This window comes from Fibroporia radiculosa (genome assembly GCF_000313525.1).
Source record: "Fibroporia radiculosa TFFH 294 genomic supercontigs, scaffold31511, whole genome shotgun sequence".
Classification (NCBI taxonomy): domain Eukaryota; kingdom Fungi; phylum Basidiomycota; class Agaricomycetes; order Polyporales; family Fibroporiaceae; genus Fibroporia; species Fibroporia radiculosa.
Window position 1 is genome coordinate 3,719 of NW_012133055.1, and position 1,663 is coordinate 5,381.

General features: G+C 42.5%; 1 protein-coding gene across 1 annotated transcript; it reads right to left on the reverse strand.

The window, feature by feature from the left end:
* Positions 1–482: 482 nt before the first annotated feature.
* FIBRA_09347 (uncharacterized protein) lies at positions 483–772 on the reverse strand (the record flags this gene model as incomplete). The annotated part of the gene is made up of 2 exons (XM_012321659.1): positions 483–683; positions 752–772. The coding sequence occupies 2 exons, from the start codon at positions 770–772 to the stop codon at positions 483–485; spliced, it is 222 nt and encodes a 73-aa protein (XP_012177049.1).
* Positions 773–1,663: the final 891 nt, after the last annotated feature.

The following is a 1,663-nucleotide window of genomic DNA, read 5'->3' on the forward strand; positions in this document are numbered from 1 at the left end:
TCATCATGGTTGGATCACTTGTTTGTGCACTGCCTGACTCTGTTGCCCTCAACATTGCGCCTGCTCTGCATTCGCCTTTCCAGTCATATGAACTGCAATATATATGTTCATGAAATGATATAATACATGATACCTTTAGTACAGGAAGATCAAACATGTTCCAAGGAGCATGGTGAGTTGAAGGGATGGCAATTGCTACTATACACCATCCTACATGAACCACTACTGAGGTTCCCTGGACTGGCAGCCTTGGAATTGGTGTTTCTGGACCTTGCATCCTCAGGACTGGTGTCTCCCAGTCCTGCTCCCTGTGGCCATTGATGTTAGGGATTTCTAGAGAAGATAAATATAGTTATCAGTATCATTCACAAACTATTGTGACTTACAGTATCAGACACAGCCTGGTGGTAGGGGATCTTTGTCCTGTGCTGAGTGGGCAATGACTCAGTCAGTACATTTGCCATGTGGGATCACTTGGGCCTTCACAACAAAGATGCACATTCCTCAACCCACTCACTGATGGAGAGATTTGCCACCAAGTTGTGGACATTGTCAGCAGTATTCAATCCTACATCCACCCCCTCCTCCTTCTCCTTCTCCTTCTCCTTCACATCCACCTTCCTCTTCTTCTTCTCCTCACTCAACAATGTTAGATTGATAATGGGTACAACCTTGCCCTTTCCCTTTTGCAGATGAGTTGTTGAAGTCTAGTATCAATTGTGTATTGGACATTGAGAGCAATAACGTATACTTCTTCCAAAGTACAAATCATCCTGGAGATAATATTATCAGTATTGCAATCAAGATTATTCACATCTGTGACAACATATCATGGCCATCCAGCACTGACACCAGTGCAATGCTGGTACCCTTGGAGTGTGTTTTAAAAGCTGTCCTGGTACACAAAAAAGTGATATGTAAATTTATGACCACCATGCATATCACACTGACATCTGAAAGCAAAGCTTGGTCCAAAGCACTATAGACCCTTCACCATCAATCAGAAACTGTCATTGGTAGTTTACTGCCTGAAACTACCACCCAAATAGAAGATTCATCCTGTGTTTCATGCAGGACTACTCTATCCTTATTTGGAAACAATAATGCACAGAAAGAACTACCTCCAACCTCCACCGGAACCCATTGAGAACCAGGAGGAGTTTGAAATTGGACACATCATTGATTCAAAGACAGTTGGCAAGCAGACCTTGTACCGGGTCTGATAGAAAGGATACCTAGCTTCAGACAACTCCTGGTTGCCGAAAACCAAATTAACACATGCCAAAGATGCTTTGGCAGACTTCCTGCAACCAAACAGAGAGTAATCTCTTATAAGAACCATGCTCTCCCTGTTACAGTGTTGGAGGGGGGTTCCTTTTTTCTTTTCCTGACTATTCATTGTTGTCCCTGTAACTGTATGACTGATCCCATCACTTGATGTGTTTCACCTACATCTTCATCACTGATACAACCCAGTGAAACCTGTTTTATATACATCACTGATCCAACTCAGTGTTTCATACTTATTAAACTCTATTCACCCTGTCCTCTTTAAGTAGCACTGCTTGTGCTACTGTACTTTAGTTTTGTCCTCTTGTTCCTACCAATACCTACATAGGGACATCTTCAGTAATAGACTTAGTTGTCTATTCCAGTCTCAGTC